This window comes from Procambarus clarkii, chromosome 23, assembly GCF_040958095.1.
Source record: "Procambarus clarkii isolate CNS0578487 chromosome 23, FALCON_Pclarkii_2.0, whole genome shotgun sequence".
Taxonomy (NCBI): Eukaryota; Metazoa; Arthropoda; class Malacostraca; order Decapoda; family Cambaridae; genus Procambarus; species Procambarus clarkii.
This window is the reverse complement of record NC_091172.1, coordinates 5,558,738-5,581,028: the sequence shown is the minus strand read 5'-3', so window position 1 is coordinate 5,581,028 and position 22,291 is coordinate 5,558,738. Positions and strand designations below refer to the sequence as shown.

Below are 22,291 nucleotides of genomic sequence, written 5' to 3'. Positions count from 1 at the left end.
AAGGAATGGTGCCCAACCACTTAGGGTGGACGGTAGAGCGACGATCTCGCTTCACGCAGATCATTTGGACAATTTGGACAAGTATATGAGTGGGATTGGGTGGTTATAGATAGGAGCTGCCTCGTATGGGCCAATAGGCCTTCTGCAGTTACCTTTGTTCTTATGTTCTTATGCAGGTCGGGGTTCAATTCCCGACCGTCCACAAATGGCTGGGCACCATTCCTTCCCCCCGTCCCATCCCAAACCCTTATCCTGACCCTTTCCAAGTGCTATATAGTCGTATTGGCTTGGCGCTTTTCCCCTGATAGTTTCCTTCCCTTCTCTATAATAATTATAGGTGTTGAACATTCGCTATGGATTTTTTATTCATTCCTTGACTTCTAAGATCATTTATTTTATGCAGTATTTTAATTCCTCAGCCTACACGGTGGCTCCTAATTCCTCAGGAGCCGGTGGCTGAGCGGACAGATCACTGGACGCGTGATCCTGTGGTCCCGGGTTCGATCCCGGGCGCCGGCGTGAAACAATGGGCAGAGTTTCTTTCACCCTGATACCTCTGTTACCTAGCAGTAAAAAGGTACCTGGGAGTTAGTCAGCTGTCAAGGGCTGCTTCCGGGGGGAGGGGGTGGAGGCCTGGTCGAGGACCGGGCCGCGGGGACAATAAAGCCCCGAAATCCTCTCAAGATACACTGAGGTGGAGGGTAACTGGCCATATTACAGTATTTTAATTATTATGCCTCATAAAGGGTCTGGTCCCAAACCTGCAAACAGAAACAACATCACATGAGACCAGAAGGCATGGCAGGATGTGCAGAATACCCCCGTTGATGAGCAGAGGTGCAACAGGTACTCTGAGAGAGAACTATCAACATCAGAGGCCCGAGACTGTTCAACACGCTTCCACTACACATAAGGGGCATAACTGGCCGACCCCTCACAGTGTTCAAGAGACGAACTATCAACATCAGAGGCCCGAGACTGTTCAACACGCTTCCACTACACATAAGGGACATAACTGGCCGACCCCTCACAGTGTTCAAGAGAGAACTATCAACATCAGAGGCCCGAGACTGTTCAACACGCTTCCACTACACATAAGGGACATAACTGGCCGACCCCTCACAGTGTTCAAGAGAGAACTATCAACATCAGAGGCCCGAGACTGTTCAACACGCTTCCACTACATATAAGGGACATAACTGGCCGACCCCTCACAGTGTTCAAGAGAGAACTATCAACATCAGAGGCCCGAGACTGTTCAACACGCTTCCACTACACATAAGGGACATAACTGGTCGACCCCTCACAGTGTTCAAGAGAGAACTATCAACATCAGAGGTCCGAGACTGTTCAACACGCTTCCACTACACATAAGGGACATAACTGGCCGACCCCTCACAGTGTTCAAGAGAGAACTATCAACATCAGAGGCCCGAGACTGTTCAACACGCTTCCACAACACATAAGGGACATAACTGGCCGACCCCTCACAGTGTTCAAGAGAGAACTATCAACATCAGAGGCCCGAAACTGTTCAACACGCTTCCACTACACATAAGGGGCATAACTGGCCGACCCCTCACAGTGTTCAAGAGAGAAGTATCAACATCAGAGGCCCGAAACTGTTAAACACGCTTCCACTACACATAAGGGGCATAACTGACCGACCCCTCACAGTGTTCAAGAGAGAACTATCAACATCAGAGGCCCGAGACTGTTCAACACGCTTCCACTACACATAAGGGGCATAACTGGCCGACCCCTCACAGTGTTCAAGAGAGAACTATCAACATCAGAGGCCCGAGACTGTTCAACACGCTTCCACTACACATAAGGGGCATAACTGGCCGACCCCTCACAGTGTTCAAGAGAGAACTATCAACATCAGAGGCCCGAGACTGTTCAACACGCTTCCACTACACATAAGGGGCATAACTGGCCGACCCCTCACAGTGTTCAAGAGAGAACTATCAACATCAGAGGCCCGAGACTGTTCAACACGCTTCCACTACACATAAGGGACATAACTGGCCGACCCCTCACAGTGTTCAAGAGAGAACTATCAACATCAGAGGCCCGAGGCTGTTCAACACGCTTCCACTACACATAAGGGACATAACTGGCCGACCCCTCACAGTGTTCAAGAGACGAACTATCAACATCAGGGTTCGATCCCGGGCGCCGGCGTGAAACAATGGGCAGAGTTTCTTTCACCCTGATACCTCTGTTACCTAGCAGTAAAAAGGTACCTGGGAGTTAGTCAGCTGTCAAGGGCTGCTTCCGTGGGGAGGGGGGTGGAGGCCTGGTCGAGGACCGGGCCGCGGGGACAATAAAGCCCCGAAATCCTCTCAAGATACATTGAGGTGGAGGGTAACTGGCCATATTACAGTATTTTAATTATTATGCCTCATAAAGGGTCTGGTCCCAAACCTGCACACAGAAACAACATCACATGAGACCAGAAGGCATGGCAGGATGTGCAGAATACCCCCGTTGATGAGCAGAGGTGCATCAGGTACTCTGAGAGAGAACTCTATCAACTTCAGAGGCTCGAGACTGTTCAACACGCTTCCACTACACATAAGGGACATAACTGGCCGACCCCTCACAGTGTTCAAGAGAGAACTATCAACATCAGAGGCCCGAGACTGTTCAACACGCTTCCACTACACATAAGGGACATAACTGGCCGACCCCTCACAGTGTTCAAGAGAGAACTATCAACATCAGAGGCCCGAGACTGTTCAACACGCTTCCACTACATATAAGGGACATAACTGGCCGACCCCTCACAGTGTTCAAGAGAGAACTATCAACATCAGAGGCCCGAGACTGTTCAACACGCTTCCACTACACATAAGGGACATAACTGGTCGACCCCTCACAGTGTTCAAGAGAGAACTATCAACATCAGAGGTCCGAGACTGTTCAACACGCTTCCACTACACATAAGGGACATAACTGGCCGACCCCTCACAGTGTTCAAGAGAGAACTATCAACATCAGAGGCCCGAGACTGTTCAACACACTTCCACTACACATAAGGGACATAACTGGCCGACCCCTCACAGTGTTCAAGAGAGAACTATCAACATCAGAGGCCCGAGACTGTTCAACACGCTTCCACTACACATAAGGGACATAACTGGCCGACCCCTCACAGTGTTCAAGAGAGAACTATCAACATCAGAGGCCCGAGACTGTTCAACACGCTTCCACTACACATAAGGGGCATAACTGGCCGACCCCTCACAGTGTTCAAGAGAGAACTATCAACATCAGAGGCCCGAGACTGTTCAACACACTTCCACTACACATAAGGGACATAACTGGCCGACCCCTCACAGTGTTCAAGAGAGAACTATCAACATCAGAGGCCCGAGACTGTTCAACACGCTTCCACTACACATAAGGGACATAACTGGCCGACCCCTCACAGTGTTCAAGAGAGAACTATCAACATCAGAGGCCCGAGACTGTTCAACACGCTTCCACTACACATAAGGGACATAACTGGCCGACCCCTCACAGTGTTCAAGAGAGAACTATCAACATCAGAGGCCCGAGACTGTTCAACACACTTCCACTACACATAAGGGACATAACTGGCCGACCCCTCACAGTGTTCAAGAGAGAACTATCAACATCAGAGGCCCGAGACTGTTCAACACGCTTCCACTACACATAAGGGACATAACTGGCCGACCCCTCACAGTGTTCAAGAGAGAACTATCAACATCAGAGGCTCGAGACTATTCAACACGCTTCCACTACATATAAGGGACATAACTGGCCGACCCCTCACAGTGTTCAAGAGAGAACTATCAACATCAGAGGCCCGAGACTGTTCAACACGCTTCCACTACACATAAGGGACATAACTGGCCGACCCCTCACAGTGTTCAAGAGAGAACTATCAACATCAGAGGCCCGAAACTGTTCAACACGCTTCCACTACACATAAGGGGCATAACTGGCCGACCCCTCACAGTGTTCAAGAGAGAAGTATCAACATCAGAGGCCCGAAACTGTTCAACACGCTTCCACTACACATAAGGGACATAACTGGCCGACCCCTCACAGTGTTCAAGAGAGAACTATCAACATCAGAGGCCCGAGACTGTTCAACACGCTTCCACTACACATAATTGGCATAACTGGCCGACCCCTCACAGTGTTCAAGAGAGAACTATCGACATCAGAGGCCCGAGACTGTTCAACACGCTTCCACTACACATAAGGGACATAACTGGCCGACCCCTCATAGTGTTCAAGAGAGAACTATCAACATCAGAGGCCCGACACTGTTCAACACGCTTCCACTACACATAAGGGACATAACTGGCCGACCCCTCACAGTGTTCAAGAGAGAACTATCAACATCAGAGGCCCGACACTGTTCAACACGCTTCCACTACACATAAGGGACATAACTGGCCGACCCCTCACAGTGTTCAAGAGAGAACTATCAACATCACAGGCCCGAGACTGTTCAACACGCTTCCACTACACATAAGGGGCATAACTGGCCGACCCCTCACAGTGTTCAAGAGAGAACTATCGACATCAGAGGCCCGAGACTGTTCAACACGCTTCCACTACACATAAGGGACATAACTGGCCGACCCCTCATAGTGTTCAAGAGAGAACTATCAACATCAGAGGCCCGACACTGTTCAACACGCTTCCACTACACATAAGGGACATAACTGGCCGACCCCTCACAGTGTTCAAGAGAGAACTATCAACATCAGAGGCCCGAGACTGTTCAACACGCTTCCACTACACATAAGGGGCATAACTGGCCGACCCCTCACAGTGTTCAAGAGAGAACTATCAACATCAGAGGCCCGAGACTGTTCAACACGCTTCCACTACACATAAGGGGCATAACTGGCCGACCCCTCACAGTGTTCAAGAGAGAACTATCAACATCAGAGGCCCGAGACTGTTCAACACGCTTCCACTACACATAAGGGGCATAACTGGCCGACCCCTCACAGTGTTCAAGAGAGAACTATCAACATCAGAGGCCCGAGACTGTTCAACACGCTTCCACTACACATAAGGGGCATAACTGGCCGACCCCTCACAGTGTTCAAGAGAGAACTATCAACATCAGAGGCCCGAGACTGTTCAACACGCTTCCACTACACATAAGGGGCATAACTGGCCGACCCCTCACAGTGTTCAAGAGAGAACTATCAACATCAGAGGCCCGAGACTGTTCAACACGCTTCCACTACACATAAGGGACATAACTGGCCGACCCCTCACAGTGTTCAAGAGAGAACTATCAACATCAGAGGCCCGAGACTGTTCAACACGCTTCCACTACACATAAGGGACATAACTGGCCGACCCCTCACAGTGTTCAAGAGAGAACTATCAACATCAGAGGCCCGAGACTGTTCAACACGCTTCCACTACACATAAGGGGCATAACTGGCCGACCCCTCACAGTGTTCAAGAGAGAACTATCAACATCAGAGGCCCGAGACTGTTCAACACGCTTCCACTACACATAAGGGGCATAACTGGCCGACTCCTCACAGTGTTCAAGAGAGAACTATCAACATCAGAGGCCCGAGACTGTTCAACACGCTTCCACTACACATAAGGGACATAACTGGCCGACCCCTCACAGTGTTCAAGAGAGAACTATCAACATCAGAGCCCCGAGACTGTTCAACACACTTCCACTACACATAAGGGACATAACTGGCCGACCCCTCACAGTGTTCAAGAGAGAACTATCAACATCAGAGGCCCGAGACTGTTCAACACGCTTCCACTACACATAAGGGACATAACTGGCCGACCCCTCACAGTGTTCAAGAGAGAACTGGATAAGAACCTCCAAAGGATACCTGATCAACCAGGCTGTGATTCATACGTCAGGGTGCGAGCAGCCGCGTCCAACAGCCTGGTTGACCAGATCATCAACCAGGAGACCTGGTCAGAGACCGGGCCGTGGTGACCTTGACCCCTGGAATCAACGCAAGGTAAACCACGTTATTAAATGGCCTGAAAGTCTTTTTGTCGACGTAAATTATTGGTGCCACCCTAAATTACAATTTCATAAAATGTAAAAGTTTTGGTAAGGAACAAGGGATAAATATGTCAGTGGTATGCGATGGGTATTTCCTGAGAGCGGGCAGATCCGGCGGCTTGAACTGTGCTTCATAATAGGAAAATAATTCTATATGAACATTCCACACACTCTTATCTATTGTTAAGAGATAACGACCACTTTGATAATAATATCCGGAGTCGAGTGTCTTCATTATGATTGGATACATTACGATCAGCTGGTTGCTTCAGAGGAACACTTGTTCAAACACTTTGTTGCTTCAGAGGAACACTTGTTCAAACACTTTGTTGCTTCAGAGGAACACTTGTTCAAACACTTTGTTGCTTCAGAGGAACACTTGTTCAAACACTTTGTTGCTTCAGAGGAACACTTGTTCAAACACTTTGTTGCTTCAGAGAAACACTTGTTCAAACACTTTGTTGCTTCAGAGAAACACTTGTTCAAACACTTTGTTGCTTCAGAGGAACACTTGTTCAAACACTTTGTTGCTTCAGAGAAACACTTGTTCAAACACTTTGTTGCTTCAGAGAAACACTTGTTCAAACACTTTGTTGCTTCAGAGAAACACTTTGTTGCTTCAGAGGAACACTTGTTCAAACACTTTGTTGCTTCAGAGGAACAATTGTTTACTTAAGTGATTGTTTAAGAGAAAAGTTGCTTAAAATTTTGTTTATGTTCAACAATATTATAAGTTCATTATTTCATCATTGGTTCATTATCCAACTTATAAGTTCATTATTTCATCATTGGTTCATTATCCAACTCGTCCTTTCAAATAATACACTGTATTTTGACGCTATAATCCGGAACGGATTATAGCGTCAAAAAATGACTATGAGAAGTAATGATTCAGAACCTCGTTTTCTATGTGTAGATTGGTCAAGTTAGGAAGGTGGTTTGGGTTCGAGCATGTTACCAGTCCTTATACTGTCCGCCGTGACAATTCAAAAGGATGGGTTGCAATATGTATATATGTATGAGAGAATGTCTGTTTGTGTGTGTATAAGGTTGGTGGGCAGACGTTAAGGGCTAGTCTCAGGCAACGTTCACACGTATGGGGACATCACAGCCCAGCTGGGTATGGGGGCATCACAGCTCAGCTGGGTATGGGGACATCACAGCCCAGCTGGGTATGGGGGCATCACAGCCCAGCTGGGTATGGGGGCATCACAGCCCAGCTGGGTATGAGGGCATCACAGCCCAGCTGGGTATGGGGGCATCACAGCCCAGCTGGGTATGGGGGCATCACAGCCCAGCTGGGTATGGGGGCATCACAGCCCAGCTGGGTATGGGGGCATCACAGCCCAGCTGGGTATGAGGGCATCACAGCCCAGCTGGGTATTAGGGCATCACAGCCCAGCTGGGTATGGGGGCATCACAGCTCAGCTGGGTATGGGGGCATCCCAGCCCAGCTGGGTATGGGGGCATCCCAGCCCAGCTGGGTATGGGGGCATCACAGCCCAGCTGGGTATGGGGGCATCACAACCCAGTTGGATATGGGGGCATCACAGCCCAGCTGGGTATGGGGGCATCACAGCCCAGCTGGGTATGGGGGCATCCCAGCCCAGCTGGGTATGGGGGCATCACAGCCCAGCTGGGTATGGGGGCATCACAGCCCAGCTGGGTATGGGGGCATCACAACCCAGTTGGGTATGGGGGCATCACAGCCCAGCTGGGTATTGGGGCATCACAGCCCAGCTGGGTATGGGGGCATCACAGCCCAGCTGGGTATGGGGGCATCAAAGCCCAGCTGGGTATGGGGGCATCCCAGCCCAGCTGGGTATGGGGGCATCACAGCCCAGCTGGGTATGGGGGCTTCACAGCCCAGCTGGGTATGGGGGCATCACAGCCCAGCTGGGTATGGGGGCTTCACAGCCCAGCTGGGTATGGGGGCATCACAGCCCAGCTGGGTATGGGGACATTACAGCCCAGCTGGGTATGGGGGCATCACAACCCAGTTGGGTATGGGGGCATCACAGCCCAGCTGGGTATTGGGGCATCACAGCCCAGGTGGGTATGGGGACATCACAGCCCAGCTGGGTATTAGGGAATCACAGCCCAGCTGGGTATGGGGGCATCACAGCCCAGCTGGGTATGGGGGCATCCCAGCCCAGCTGGGTATGGGGGCATCCCAGCCCAGCTGGGTATGGGGGCATCACAGCCCAGCTGGGTATGGGGGGCTTCACAGCCCAGCTGGGTATGGGGGCATCACAGCCCAGCTGGGTATGAGGGCATCACAGCCCAGCTGGGTATGGGGGCATCACAGCCCAGCTGGGTATGAGGGCATCACAGCCCAGCTGGGTATGGGGGCATCACAGCCCAGCTGGGTATGGGGGCATCACAGCCCAGCTGGATATGGGGGCATCACAGCCCAGCTGGGTATGGGGGCATCACAGCCCAGCTGGGTATGGGGGGCATCACAGCCCAGCTGGGTATGGGGGGCATCACAACCCAGTTGGGTATGGGGGCATCACAGCCCAGCTGGGTATGGGGGGGGGGCATCACAGAAGGGTGGAGAGAGACAGAGATGATGATAGGGACCAATATACGAGAAAGGGGAGAGAGAGAGACCCGGACACAGCCGGGTACCCACTCGGGTTCTAAAATAAATAACACGGAGCGTGATAAAAATATATAAATTGCTTATTAAACACATATTGAAAGCTGAATAAAAGCCAATTATGACAGGAAAGCGGCACTTGACCGACATTCCAGAGTGATCACACTTGCACCAACTGGAACTGTAGTCTCCCTCCCTGGGGAGGGAGCCGAGCGGACAGCACGCTGGACTTGTGATCCTGTGGTCCCAGGTTCGATCCCAGGCGCCGGCGAGAAACAATGGGCAGAGTTTCTTTCACCCTATGCCCCTGTTAACTAGCAGTAAAATAGGTACCTGGGTGTTAGTCAGCTGTCACGGGCTGCTTCCTGGGGGTGGAGGCCTGGTCGAGGACCGGGCCGCGGGGACACTAAAGACCCGAAATCATCTCAAGATAACCTCAAGATAGCACTCAAGGTGTGGGTGTTGCTGCCAGCGACGGTCCCCTACTTTACTCTCCCTCAAGGTCCTCCTGTGCGTGGTAGTGTATTTGAACCCTAAACTCATCCTGTGAGCCTCAGCCTAAAAGGCCTTAAGAACACAACATGTCTTAATACTCAGAACTTTAGTGTGTAGTTTAAGATTTCTTTCGATATATACATTATATTTAATCACACTGACCGAACTATTTCGCCAGTTGCTCTCCTCCAGTTAGTGTCAGTAAGCTGTGACGTCATTCAACATAACTGCCACCATTACATAGTACATATCAGTACTGTCTGTGCGTCAGTGTGCGTCATGCCCCAGCCTGGCACCAACAGTGCCTGTGCGTCATGCCCCAGCCTGGCACCAACACTGCCTGTGCGTCATGCCCCAGCCTGGCACCAACACTGCCTGTGCGTCATGCCCCAGCCTGGCACCAACACTGCCTGTGCGTCATGCCCCAGCCTGGCACCAACACTGCCTGTGCGTCATGCCCCAGCCTGGCACCAACACTGCCTGTGCGTCATGCCCCAGCCTGGCACCAACACTGCCAGTGCGTCATGCCCCAGCATGGCACCAACACTGCCAGTGCGTCATGCCTCAGCCTGGCACCAACACTGCCTGTGCGTCATGCCTCAGCCTGGCACCAACACTGCCTGTGCGTCATGCCCCAGCCTGGCACCAACACTGCCTGTGCGTCTTGCCCCAGCCTGGCACCAACACTGCCTGTGCGTCATGCCCCAGCCTGGCACCAACACTGCCTGTGCGTCATGCCTCAGCCTGGCACCAACACTGCCTGTGCGTCATGCCCCAGCCTGGCACCAACACTGCCTGTGCGTCATGCCCCAGCCAGGCACCAACACTGCCTGTGCGTCATGCCCCAGCCTGGCACCAACACTGCCTGTGCGTCATGCCCCAGCCTGGCACCAACACTGCCTGTGCGTCATGCCCCAGCCTGGCACCAACACTGCCTGTGCGTCATGCCCCAGCCTGGCACCAACACTGCCTGTGCGTCATGCCCCAGCCTGGCACCAACACTGCCTGTGCGTCATGCCCCAGCATGGCACCAACACTGCCTGTGCGTCATGCCCCAGCCTGGCACCAACACTGCCTGTGCGTCATGCCCCAGCCTGGCACCAACACTGCCTGTGCGTCATGCCCCAGCCTGGCACCAACACTGCCTGTGCGTCATGCCCCAGCCTGGCACCAACACTGCCTGTGCGTCATGCCCCAGCCTGGCACCAACACTGCCTGTGCGTCATGCCCCAGCCTGGCACCAACACTGCCTGTGCGTCATGCCCCAGCCTGGCACCAACACTGCCAGTGCGTCATGCCCCAGCATGGCACCAACACTGCCAGTGCGTCAGCACAGTACAAATCTGGATGCTCAGTTGTTTATATATTATATGCACCAGCAAAAATAACTGGGTTCGTCAAACTGAAAATATTATATCATTGTTTATATTCATAACTAGCTGTACCCGGCTACGCGTTGCTGTGGCACAGCGTTGCTGAGCCACAGCAACCTTCCCTTGTCTCCCAGTTCTCCCCTCCATTCCCCCCCCTCCCCCGTCCCCTCGTCCTCCACCACCATTCCCCACTCCCTCGTCTGATGATCAAATGATCTGATGTTCTCATCAGAAAATTGGGAACATTAAATGATTTGGGGCTAGATTCACGAAGAAGTTACGCAAACACTTACGAACCTGAACATCTTTTCTCAATCGGCTTTGTTTACAATTATTAAACAGTTAATGAGCTCCGAAGCACCAGGAGGCTGTTTATAACAATAACAACAGTTGATTGGCAAGTTTTCATGCTTGTAAACTGTTAAATAAATGTAACCAAAGCCGTCAAAGATTGAGGAACGATGTACACGTTCGTAAGTGCTTGCGTAACTGCTTCGTGAATCTGGCCCCCGATATTCCCATCACTGAAATATAAGAAAAACAGTTCAAAAAAACGAAATGAAAAATAATAAAAAAATAATAAAAATAAACTAATGAATTGAACGGTATGGTAAACAACACAGCTCAATTCCAAGACAATGTCACACAAAATAATTAAATCAAAATTAAAATAAATAGAAATTTATGAAAATTCAATTTATCAATGAAATCGGAAACAGTGAAAAGGAATCGTAACATATTTAGTATAGCATGTGTTGCTATTATGTGCAACAGATGGCGCTGTTTTTCAAAAACGCGTGTTTTTACCTGTCACAGGGGTGGCATCTATATAGTAGGCATATAAAAAGACGCGCCTATTCGGATGCATTACAAAATTAAAAATAAATACAAAAAACTTGTTCAAATTGTACATCGTGTTGAAACAGAGACGAATAAAGAATAGTATATATATTTTCGGGCTATATATATATATATATACGGAGCCGGTCGGCCGAGCGGACAGCACGCTGGACTTGTGATCCTGTGGTCCTGGGTTCGATCCCAGGTGCCGGCGAGAAACAATGGGCAGAGTTTCTTTCACCCTATGCCCCTGTTACCTAGCAGTAAAATAGGTACCTGGGTGTTAGTCAGCTGTCACGGGCTGCTTCCTGGGGGTGGAGGCCTGGTCGAGGACCGGGCCGCGGAGACACTAAAAAAAAAAGCCTCGAAATCATCTCAAGATAACAAATCATCATCTCAAGATATAGCCGGAAACGCTATGCGTATTAGTGGCTTTAGCTATTGTATGTTCCGGCTCTATCTATAAATCCAACATTACGTTTGTAAATCAACAATGTATGTACTTTTCCTGAATAAAAAATTATTATTTATTTTAATTATTTAATTATTTTTAGATTTGTTTTTCACTGCACTGTTGACACATCGGGTCCTATATAGGTCCTTTTCACAAGCTTGGGGTCCTATATAGGTCATTTTCACAAGCTTGGGGTCCTATATAGGTCCTTTTCACAAGCTTGGGGTCCTATATAGGTCCTTTTCACAAGCTTGGGGTCCTATATAGGTCCTTTTCACAAGCTTGGGGTCCTATATAGGTCCTTTTCACAAGCTTGGGGTCCTATATAGGTCCTTTTCACAAGCTTGGGGTCCTATATTGGTCCTTTTCACAAGCTTGGGGTCCTATATAGGTCCTTTTCACAAGCTTGGGGTCCTATATAGGTCCTTTTCACAAGCTTGGGGTCCTATATAGGTCCTTTTCACAAGCTTGGGGTCCTATATAGGTCCTTTTCACAAGCTTGGGGTCCTATATAGGTCCTTTTCACAAGCTTGGGGTCCTATATAGGTCCTTTTCACAAGCTTGGGGTCCTATATAGGTCCTTTTCACAAGCTTGGGGTCCTATATAGGTCCTTTTCACAAGCTTGCGGTCCTATATAGGTCCTTTTCACAAGCTTGCGGTCCTATATAGGTCCTTTTCACAAGCTTGGGGTCCTATATAGGTCCTTTTCACAAGCTTGGGGTCCTATATAGGTCCTTTTCACAAGCTTGGGGTCCTATATAGGTCCTTTTCACAAGCTTGGGGTCCTATATAGGTCCTTTTCACAAGCTTGGGGTCCTATATAGGTCCTTTTCACAAGCTTGGGGTCCTATATAGGTCCTTTTCACAAGCTTGGGGTCCTATATAGGTCCTTTTCACAAGCTTGGGGTCCTATATAGGTCCTTTTCACAAGCTTGGGGCCCTATATAGGTCCTTTTCACAAGCTTGGGGTCCTATATAGGTCCTTTTCACAAGCTTGGGGTCCTATATAGGTCCTTTTCACAAGCTTGGGGCCCTATATAGGTCCTTTTCACAAGCTTGGGGTCCTATATAGGTACTTTTCACAAGCTTGGGGCCCTATATAGGTCCTTTTCACAAGCTTGGGGTCCTATATAGGTCCTTTTCACAAGCTTGGGGCCCTATATAGGTCCTTTTCACAAGCTTGGGGTCCTATATAGGTCCTTTTCACAAGCTTGGGGTCCTATATAGGTCCTTTTCACAAGCTTGGGGTCCTATATAGGTCCTTTTCACAAGCTTGGGGTCCTATATAGGTCCTTTTCACAAGCTTGGGGTCCTATATAGGTCCTTTTCACAAGCTTGGGGTCCTATATAGGTCCTTTTCACAAGCTTGGGGTCCTATATAGGTCCTTTTCACAAGCTTGGGGTCCTATATAGGTCCTTTTCACAAGCTTGGGGTCCTATATAGGTCCTTTTCACAAGCTTGGGGTCCTATATAGGTCCCTTTCACAAGCTTGGGGTCCTATATAGGTCCCTTTCACAAGCTTGGGGTCCTATATAGGTCCTTTTCACAAGCTTGGGGTCCTATATAGGTCCTTTTCACAAGCTTGGGGTCCTATATAGGGCCCTTTCACAAGCTTGGGGTCCTATATAGGTCCTTTTCACAAGCTAGGGGTCCTATATAGGTCCCTTTCACAAGCTTGGGGTCCTATATAGGTGGGTCTTATATAGGTCCTTTTCACAAGCTTGGGGTCCTATATAGGTGGGTCTTATATAGGTCCTTTTCACAAGCTTAAGCTACTATTTCAAGCTGGTGTAGTGCTTAGCCCTTATGTATAGTGATTCAAATCCCCTCATAACTCGTGAGACAAATTAGCCAATCCTCAAAAACATTGGCCAAATGCTCGTTAATCCGGCATTCCTCCCACTTTTATGATTGACAAACTCTTTCATACATGGCTGATTATATTTACTCATGTTCGAAGAGCGCCTTTCTAAATGTCTCTCACACCTGCTACACACACATATAATTGTCAGCAGGACCAAATAGTTAACCCCAACCTACTTTACACTTAGCATAAAATACTAAGATATAATAACATGAATATGTACTTAACAAACTACAGTTTTGATTTGTCTTGATTTCACGGTTCGTTAAAATTTATGAACGCGTGTATGGGGTCAGCCTAAACAGAAGCTCCCCTATGACTCTGTAATGTCCCCATTGGTCAAACTATTATGTATTAGCGATAAGACCTACCATTAATGTATGATGACTTACTGTAAATATATAACTCTTGAAATAGCACTTTCTCTGTAACTAGCTGACATTGTAACTATAAGGTGTGAAGGATAGATGAAATTCTTTATGTAGTAATCTAAGATGAGGTCTGATAAAGACCTTTTGTGCCCTCTGGGACGAACATAGATAGCCTAAGGGTAGGTGAAAAAGTAGGTATTATTGAATCTATGTTGAGAAAGAATATATGACCCCCATACATTAAGTATAGCTAGTGGAACACAAAGTTTAGTCGTACTTACTGGAGCTGCCTCCTGAGACCTGAGCTTTCCAGGAGAAGCCTGTGTTGGAAACTTCGGACACCTTAATACCGCTGTAGACAGCCTGGACCTTGGAGAGGTTCGAATCAACTTGGCAAGCCTCGCACTTAATGTCAATAGGGGACTGCCGACTGCCCCCGGCGATGGGGAACAAGTTAGCCCAAGTGGAGGGACCTGAGGAACAGAGAAACAAGTATAATTAGAGTTAGCCTAACGCCTCAACAGTGTAATATAACGAGTGCTTCAAGACAACATAATACGTGCTCGCTAACACAGTGTGATAACTATGTTAATCACGAGACAAAATATTATTTGATAAGTAAACGTTTGTACTTTGTCCCCCCCCCCCCACCGTATGCTTGCAAAACAGTGGTGTATAGTGTAAGTCCCTATACATTATGGGAAGGTGGAAAACACGTAGTGTGGAACAGTATTACCTGTGTGGAACACTGACACCAGTCTGGAACAGTAACACCATTAAGGAAACATTGACATCAGTGTGGAAGGGCAGGACCAGAGAGGGACAGTGATATCATTGTGGAACAGATACCCGCGGGGTACATTGACACCAGACGGGGAGTGGCACCTAAGTGGAACAGTCCCCACCTAAGAGGGGACCGGTGCCACCAGAGGGGAAGAGTGACACCAGAGGGGAAGAGTGCCACCAGAGGGGAAGAGTGCCACCAGAGGGGAAGAGTGACACCAGACGGGGAAGAGTGACACCAGAGGGGAAGAGTGACACCAGAGGGGACCAGTGCCACCAGAGGGGAAGAGTGACACCAGACGGGGAAGAGTGACACCAGACGGGGAAGTGACACCAGAGGGGAAGAGTGCCACCAGAGGGGAAGAGTGACACCAGACGGGGAAGAGTGACACCAGAGGGGAAGAGTGACACCAGAGGGGAAGAGTGCCACCAGAGGGGAAGAGTGACACCAGAGGGGAAGAGTGACACCAGAGGGGAAGAGTGACACCAGAGGGGAAGAGTGACACCAGAGGGGACCGGTGCCACCAGAGGGGAAGAGTGACACCAGAGGGGAAGAGTGACACCAGAGGGGAAGAGTGCCACCAGAGGGGAAGAGTACCACCAGAGGGGAAGAGTGCCACCAGAGGGGACCGGTGCCACCAGAGGGAACAGACCGACGCCTTCAATAAGGGTGGACACCTGGTTGAAGGACCATCGATCAGGCAACCTATTATCACGTTGCAATTTGAGCCGCATTAAAAGGTCAGAAGTCGGTCAAGGTCAAACGAGACACTACTTATGCAAGATGTCAACATTTGACGAAGCTGGTTAGGCTACCCAGCTCATCTGAGGACGAAGCGGCTTAATTGGTTTCATATCTAATTTAGAACAATTATTTACTTTATGTGTAAAATTAAACGGGCAGCAAGAGAACATTATAATATGTACATTTCCATGTGACCAAATTTAAAACTATGATTCCTACTACTATGTGATCCAGAGGGATGAGAGAGGGCTGAAATGGAGAAAAATGATAGAGAGGGAGGAAAGATTAGGCTCCTGTATGCGTCGACAAATATGAATTACGATGACACAGCAATAAACACTAAATTTATTGTAAATACGACCATACATTTTTCTGAAAGCCGAAAATATACACCCTTATAATAAATATGTGCAATACAGACAACTCAGATACCTATGTACGCCGCCGCTCTCAGAAGCCTAGTGACCATAACTCTGTCTAGCCTCTCACTCGGTCTGGTTTCTTTATTTTGTATAACGTATTAAGGAACATACACGTTTCTGCAGCTACCACAGACTATAGAAGGATTACATAGTTCATGTCAAGGGCTATGTATGTGATGGTAAGGATACCCATCTCACAGGATGGTTGATCACACAGGGCCATGTGATCAGTCGCCTCTACTGGCAAGCTTTGGTTGCATTATGAGGATATCCTCATGAACACCGGAGTGGATAAAATAATTGCAAAGCTACACGTGGGGTCCACGGTTCGAGTCTCCTACAGCCCAGGTGAATGCAATTGCAAAAGCTCCTTTTTATTGCTATATTTAAGTACATGCACATTTATGCAGCTACCATAATATATATATATATGCGAACAAGCCTGAATGGTCCCCAGGACAATATGCAACTGATGCATATTGCATCAGTATTGCATGGACAATATGCAACTGATGCATTATATATATATATATATATATATATATATATATATATATATATATATATATATATATATATATATATATATGCTGCCTGTCCCCGACAAAACGAATTATATGTATTATATGATTAGTAGTTTGCGCAGAATGAGAATTTTACTTTAGAACACGAGTGAATAAATGACAAAGCTCATACCAATAGGTCCCAAGGGTCTAATGACTGATAATTCAATAATGTGTGAGATTATGACCCAGTTCCTGCACAGTTTACACATGAAGTGCTCAGGATTAGGACGCATTAGGCTGGCTGGCCGCATGCCCATGCTGAGTGGTGCTCCTATCTGTCCCACCACCTCCTGTCCTCTCCCCTTCCCTCTCACCGTATTCTCACTCTCGCTCACTCGCACTCTCTTCGTCACAAGATATCGGTGGCAGGAACAAAGTCAGACAGGATAACCAAGGTATCTCCTCATCACTTCCAGGCCTTTGTTCTCCCGCTCCAGTTACTCTTGGAGCGCCCTTGTGGTCCAAGCGCAGTCAGCGCCAGAAACGTTCTGACGTCACACGCTCCTAGTCAATACTAGGCTCTGCGCAGTAAGCGCATCTCCTCACTCCTTCAGAGGAAGGCTAAGGAGGCTTCGTATCCCGGATAACTGATATATCAGATTTATATTTGAAGCACTAACACACAGCCCGCAGTATGCATACAACATACTGCAACATGCTCCACCAGCTGCCGTGGTATACAAGGAACATGTATAAACTATACATCAAGGAAGAAAGGTCATTTAGCCCAGCGTTCCTTTTATAAGTGTTTATAAGTTCTAGGAGATATGTTTGTCTTTAGCATCATGAGAAATAAATCCAGTTGGTTCCTGGCTTAATACACGTCCTAGCCTAACAATGCACATTCGTAATATTTGACAACTCATTCGCCTCGCGCGGAGTGCTTAAATATTTGGAGAAGCAGTTTGCGAGCAGCCTTACCAGCTCCAGCTGGTAAGAGTCCCTTACGAAGACTGGCAAAATAACCAAGCAGTTGTAGTTATCACTTAAAGTATGTGATATATAGATAATCTCACGTCAGAAAAATATTATTGCTTGTCGTCACAGCTTAAAGAGAGGTCTCGCTTGGGATTTGAGAGCTCTCGATGGGAACTAAAGAGCTCTCTCTGGATATTAAAGAGCTCTGGTTGTGTATTAAAGAGCTGTTTTTTGGTATTCAAGAGAGCTCTTGATGGGTATCGAGGGATATCGTTGGGAGTTAAGGGAAGTGAGGGTAGTGTGAGTTAAGTAGTGTGAGGGTACAGTGGAGTAGTGTGAGGGTACAGTGGAGTAGTGTGAGGGTACAGTGGAGTAGTGTGAGGGTACAGTGGAGTAGTGTGAGGGTACAGTGGAGTAGTGTGAGGGGTACAGTGGAGTAGTGTGAGGGTACAGTGGAGTAGTGTGAGGGTACAGGAGTAGTGTGAGGGTACAGTGGAGTAGTGTGAGGGTACAGGAGTAGTGTGAGGGTACAGTGGAGTAGTGTGAGGGTACAGTGGAGTAGTGTGAGGGGTACAGTGGAGTAGTGTGAGGGTACAGGAGTAGTGTGAGGGTACAGTGGAGTAGTGTGAGGGTACAGTGGAGTAGTGTGAGGGTACAGTGGAGTAGTGTGAGGGTACAGTGGAGTAGTGTGAGGGTACAGTGGAGTAGTGTGAGGGTACAGTGGAGTAGTGTGAGGGGTACAGTGGAGTAGTGTGAGGGTACAGGAGTAGTGTGAGGGTACAGGAGTAGTGTGAGGGTACAGTGGAGTAGTGTGAGGGGTACAGTGGAGTAGTGTGAGGGTACAGGAGTAGTGTGAGGGTACAGTGGAGTAGTGTGAGGGTACAGGAGTAGTGTGAGGGGTACAGTGGAGTAGTGTGAGGGGTACAGTGGAATAGTGTGAGGGTACAGGAGTAGTGTGAGGGTACAGTGGAGTAGTGTGAGGGGTACAGTGGAGTAGTGTGAGGGTACAGGAGTAGTGTGAGGGGTACAGTGGAGTAGTGTGAGGGTACAGGAGTAGTGTGAGGGTACAGTGGAGTAGTGTGAGGGTACAGGAGTAGTGTGAGGGTACAGTGGAGTAGTGTGAGGGTACAGTGGAGTAGTGTGAGGGTACAGTGGAGTAGTGTGAGGGGTACAGTGGAGTAGTGTGAGGGTACAGTGGAGTAGTGTGAGGGTACAGTGGAGTAGTGTGAGGGTACAGGAGTAGTGTGAGGGTACAGTGGAGTAGTGTGAGGGTACAGTGGAGTAGTGTGAGGGTACAGGAGTAGTGTGAGGGGTACAGTGGAGTAGTGTGAGGGTACAGGAGTAGTGTGAGGGGTACAGTGGAGTAGTGTGAGGGTACAGTGGAGTAGTGTGAGGGGTACAGTGGAGTAGTGTGAGGGTACAGGAGTAGTGTGAGGGGTACAGTGGAGTAGTGTGAGGGGTACAGTGGAGTAGTGTGAGGGTACAGTGGAGTAGTGTGAGGGTACAGTGGAGTAGTGTGAGGGTACAGTGGAGTAGTGTGAGAGTACAGTGGAGTAGTGTGAGGGGTACAGTGGAGTAGTGTGAGGGTACAGGAGTAGTGTGAGGGTACAGTGGAGTAGTGTGAGGGTACAGTGGAGTAGTGTGAGGGTACAGGAGTAGTATGAGGGTACAGTGGAGTAGTGTGAGGGAACAGTGGAGTAGTGTGAGGGTACAGTGGAGTAGTGTGAGGGGTACAGTGGAGTAGTGTGAGGGTACAGGAGTAGTGTGAGGGTACAGTGGAGTAGTGTGAGGGTACAGTGGAGTAGTGTGAGGGTACAGTGGAGTAGTGTGAGGGTACAGTGGAGTAGTGTGAGGGTACAGTGGAGTATTGTGAGGGTACAGTGGAGTAGTGTGAGGGTACAGTGGAGTAGTGTGAGGGTACAGTGGAGTAGTGTGAGGGTAGTGTGAGGGTACAGTGGAGTAGTGTGAGGGTAGTGTGAGGGTACAGTGGAGTAGTGTGAGGGTACAGGAGTTGTGTGAGGGTACAGTGGAGTAGTGTGAGGGTACAGTGGAGTAGTGTGAGGGGTACAGTGGAGTAGTGTGAGGGTACAGGAGTAGTGTGAGGGTACAGTGGAGTAGTGTGAGGGTACAGTGGAGTAGTGTGAGGGTACAGGAGTAGTGTGAGGGTACAGTGGAATAGTGTGAGGGGTACAGTGGAGTAGTGTGAGGGTACAGGAGTAGTGTGAGGGTACAATGGAGTAGTGTGAGGGGTACAGTGGAGTAGTGTGAGGGGTACAGTGGAGTAGTGTGAGGGTACAGGAGTAGTGTGAGGATACAGTGGAGTAGTGTGAGGGTACAGTGGAGTAGTGTGAGGGTACAGTGGAGTAGTGTGAGGGTACAGTGGAGTTGTGTGAGGGTACAGTAGTATGAGGGTACAGTGGAGTAGTGTGAGGGTACAGTGGAGTAGTGTGAGGGTACAGTGGAGTAGTGTGAGGGTACAGTGGAGTAGTGTGAGGGTACAGTGGAGTAGTGTGAGGGTACAGTGGAGTAGTGTGAGGGTACAGTGGAGTAGTGTGAGGGTACAGTGGAGTAGTGTGAGGGTACAGTGGAGTAGTGTGAGGGTACAGTGGAGTAGTATGAGGGTACAGTGGAGTAGTGTGAGGGTACAGGAGTAGTGTGAGGGTACAGTGGAGTAGTGTGAGGGTACAGTGGAGTAGTGTGAGGGTACAGGAGTAGTGTAAGGGTACAGGAGTAGTGTGAGGGTACAGTGGAGTAGTGTGAGGGTACAGGAGTAGTGTGAGGGTACAATGGAGTAGTGTGAGGGGTACAGTGGAGTAGTGTGAGGGGTACAGTGGAGTAGTGTGAGGGTACAGGAGTAGTGTGAGGGTACAGGAGTAGTGTGAGGGAGTGACGGTGAAGGAGGGGGGGCGGCAGTAAGGTGCTAGTACACAGGACAATAAAGGCACTACACAATACTCTCCGTGTGGTCAGCACATTCTATGGCGGCTCGGTGGGCCTGTTTCTCCTAAAATGTTAATTTCAATTACATAATTAATGGTTATTTTGCAATGAAAAATTCACAAATTACGTAATTAATTAATTAGGAGTTTTGCATATAATTTTTACGATAAGATCAGTATAATTAGTAAGATTTGATGACATCAATAGTGGAAGGACGAATATATAATAATAATTAAAGAATTAATAATTAAAGATATATCATTCTAAGTGAAGGCTTCATTCTTCAATCCGAACTTAATGGAAGATTTGCATACAAAAAGGATTCGTGAGGACCTGTAAATCATAAATTTCAAGACTTTCGTATTTTTCCTGGTAAGATTACTACCAAACGGAAATGTGACTAACTAGCTCTTTTAATGTATGTATATGTATATATGTATATATATATATATATATATATATATATATATATATATATATATATATATATATATATATATATATATATGCGAACAAGCCTGAATGGTCCCCAGGACTATATGCGAATGAAAACTCACACCCCAGAAGTGACTCGAACCCATACTCCCAGAAGCAACGCAACTGGTAACTACAGGGCGCCTTAATCCGCTTGACCATCACGGCCGTCAAAAGGAAGTGATAGCCGAGGCTATTTGAGCCACTTCCCCGACGGCAACTCGGATGGTAATCTTGGGCATAGCATTTCACCAAATCACCTCATTCTTAAGTCAAGCGGATGGTCAAGCGGATTAAGGCGCCCTGTAGTTACCAGTTGCGTTGCTTCTGGGAGTATGGGTTCGAGTCACTTCTGGGGTGTGAGTTTTCATTCATATATATATATATATATATATATATATATATATATATATATATATATATATATATATATATATATATATATGTCGTACCTAGTAGCCAGAACGCACTTCTCAGCCTACTATGCAAGGCCCAATTTGCCTAATAAGCCAAGTTTTCATGAATTAATTGTTTTTCGACAACCTAACCTACCTAACCTAACCTAACTTTTTCGGCTACCTGTCGTACCTACTAGGTACGACATATATATATATATATATATATATATATCGACATGTCATACCTACTAGCCAGAACGCACTTCTCGGCCTACTGTGCAAGGCCCGATTTGCCTAATAAGCCAAGTTTCCCTAAATTTATATATTTTTCACAAAAAATTCTTGTGAAGTGATTAAGCTATCCATTTCACTATGTATGAGTTCATTTTTTAAAATTTGAGTCAAAACTAACGTAGATATATGACCGAACCTAACTTACCCTACCTAACCTAACCTAACCTAACCTAACCTGACCTAGCATAAGCTAACCTGAACTAACTTAACTAAGTCAATAATTTATGTTCTTAATATAATATAATAATAATAATTCAAATAAACCAATTGGAAACAATTTATTGAAAAAAAAGAAAATCACTCGGCCTATTAGGCAAATCGGGTCTTGCATAGTAAGCCAAAAAGGGCATTTTGGCTACTAGGTACGACATATAATATATATATATATATATATATATATATATATATGTCGTACCTAGTAGCCAGAACGCACTTCTCAGCCTACTATGCAAGGCCCGATTTGCCTAATAAGCCAAGTTTTCATGAATTAATGTTTTTTCGTCTACCTAACCTACCTAACCTAACCTAACCTAGCATTTTTTGGCTACCTAACCTAACCTTACCTATATATATAGGTTAGGTTAGGTTAGGTAGGGTTGGTTAGGTTCGGTCATATATCTACGTTAATTTTAACTCCAATAAAAAAAAATTGACCTCATACATAGTGAAAAGGGTAGCTTTATCATTTCATAAGAAAA

At 47.7% G+C, this 22,291-nt stretch overlaps 1 protein-coding gene across 1 annotated transcript in view; it reads right to left on the bottom strand.

Annotated features, from left to right (window-relative positions):
* Nucleotides 1-22,291, bottom strand: part of LOC123764097 (carbonic anhydrase 2) — a 146,999-nt gene that overhangs the window by 15,486 nt on the left and 109,222 nt on the right. The window contains exon 2 of the mRNA XM_045751645.2: nt 14,335-14,526. Coding sequence (XP_045607601.1) covers nt 14,335-14,526 — 192 coding nt within the window. The remainder of the gene's footprint in view (nt 1-14,334; nt 14,527-22,291) is intronic.